Source organism: Lytechinus pictus, chromosome 9 (assembly GCF_037042905.1).
Source record: "Lytechinus pictus isolate F3 Inbred chromosome 9, Lp3.0, whole genome shotgun sequence".
In the NCBI taxonomy this organism is placed as follows: Eukaryota; Metazoa; Echinodermata; class Echinoidea; order Temnopleuroida; family Toxopneustidae; genus Lytechinus; species Lytechinus pictus.
Genome location: NC_087253.1, coordinates 8,466,304 through 8,468,282, shown reverse-complemented (window position 1 = coordinate 8,468,282; position 1,979 = coordinate 8,466,304). Strand labels below are relative to the sequence as shown.

The window sequence follows — 1,979 nt, the reverse complement described above, 5'->3', positions numbered from 1 at the left end:
CCTAAACGATGGATGTCATGAGCATAGAACAACAATGACGACAATATACAGTAAATTAAAGGATCATGATATATTTATTTTCAATCTCTCTCAGTTTTCCAGATGACTTTTTTGTGTGTGATTTCATGGACAAATTTGCATCAAACTTAAGTAATTGTTCTTAATCAGTCACTAGTATCGGGTATGTCCACCCCTGGCACGAACCAGCGCATACAGACGTCGTGACATGCTGTCCACTAGCTTGTTGATGACGTCAACAGGCATAGCGTCCCATTCTTCCCTCAGAGCATCTGCCAACTCCTGCAGATTTTGAGGAATGACCTCTCTGTCGTTGATGGCTCGGCCTAGGGCATCCCATGCATGCTCTATGGGGTTCATATCCGGCGAACAAGCTGGCCATGGCAACTGTACGACGCCCTGTGCCTCCAGAAATTCCCTTACTGCAGCGGCCCTGTGCGGTCTAGCGTTGTCATCCTGCAGTCGGAAATTGTGCCCATACACTCGTCTTGCATATGGAAGACAGTGGAACTCCAAGATATCCCTGTAGGGGCGGCGTTGACGTTTCCGTCCGGAACCACCAGTGGCGTTTTCCCTCCATAATGGATGCCGGCCAATATCATCACTGAGCCGCCTCCGCCTTGAGTCGTCTCGTGGATACATTCATCGCGAAGGTTTTCCCCGGCTAATCGACGAACTCGTTGTCTCCCATCCTTTCGGTCAAGGATGAACCGGCTCTCGTCCGTCAAGACCACATGTTGCCAATGTCCTGGATGAAGCCTTCTGTGCTCCCTAGCCCAAAGAAGACGAGTTACTCTGTGGCGAACAGACAGGCGTGGACATTTGGTCAACCGTCGTGCTCGGTAACCATGTTGGAGCAATCTGCGATTAACGATTGACCAGGAAACGTTGATCCCAAGATATCTCCTCCACAAGCGACGAAGACGCTCGTGGACAATTTCCGGTTTCTGCGGCTGAAATTCAACAGTTGGCGATCATCTCTTCTTGTGGTCAATCTGGGACGTCCTGGAGATTTCCGTGGCCGCACATTCCCCGCCTCACGTTGACGTTTCAGGATCTTAGAGACTGCACTCTGTGATATCCCTAGGACTTCTGCGATATCAGTCTGCTTGTAGCCCTCCTGTCGCAGTGCTACCACTCTCTCGCGTGCTGCTGTTGCCGTTGGACCAGGCATAGTCCAGGGAACGTCTCTACCGATTTTTATTTCAAACGGTACAAGGAACTCAAAAAAATGCAACCTTCTTATACAGAGTGCTCAATCAGGGAAAGGGACATAATATCATATGCATAGGCTTTTATAGTCTACAACAAAAGAATTTATTACGTAATCCAAATTTCTCATGTTATAATGTCACCTGTGTAATGGGGAAACATTATGCAATCACTCAATTACCATTTTGTCTACGCGTAGCCTTTCAAATACCAACAAAACTGTCGATTTTTATTCAAAAATATTTTATTCCACCTTTATGACCAACAGTGTATATAACGATATTACATTCTGCGTGTTGGACACATATGAGTTATGTATATATACACACACACCCCACATATATATACACACATATATATATCTTCATATATGCATATATGTATGTGTGTGTGTGGGGGTGTCTGTGTATATGTATGTAATTTTTCTTATTGACGAAATGGCTAAACTGAACTGAACTGATTAATCATGAATGAATGTAATGCTAAGATATGGAAACTCAAGACATGAAGTAACATCGCTCGAAGGCAATAACATTTCATTCAAATCCCTACTCTGAATAGAGAAGCAACACGAAGGTGGGCAGGATGAACAATGCACGTGTCAAAAATCAGGTCAGGATTTGATAAACCTCGGCGGCAAAAAGCAATAGGCTTTTGCGGAGGTGCAATATAGGCAAAGCCCCCTACATTACACATCACTTGGTATTGAATTGATGAATGAATGGAGAGGTTATAAGGAGTGTTCAATT

General features: G+C 44.7%; 1 protein-coding gene across 1 annotated transcript; it reads right to left on the bottom strand.

Moving 5' to 3' along the window:
• Window positions 1-844: 844 nt before the first annotated feature.
• On the bottom strand, window positions 845-1,192 carry LOC135155570 (paired box protein 6 homolog). Its single transcript, XM_064105056.1, has one exon. The coding sequence runs from the start codon at window positions 1,190-1,192 to the stop codon at window positions 845-847; it is 348 nt and encodes a 115-aa protein (XP_063961126.1).
• Between the last annotated feature and the right edge of the window lie 787 nt (window positions 1,193-1,979).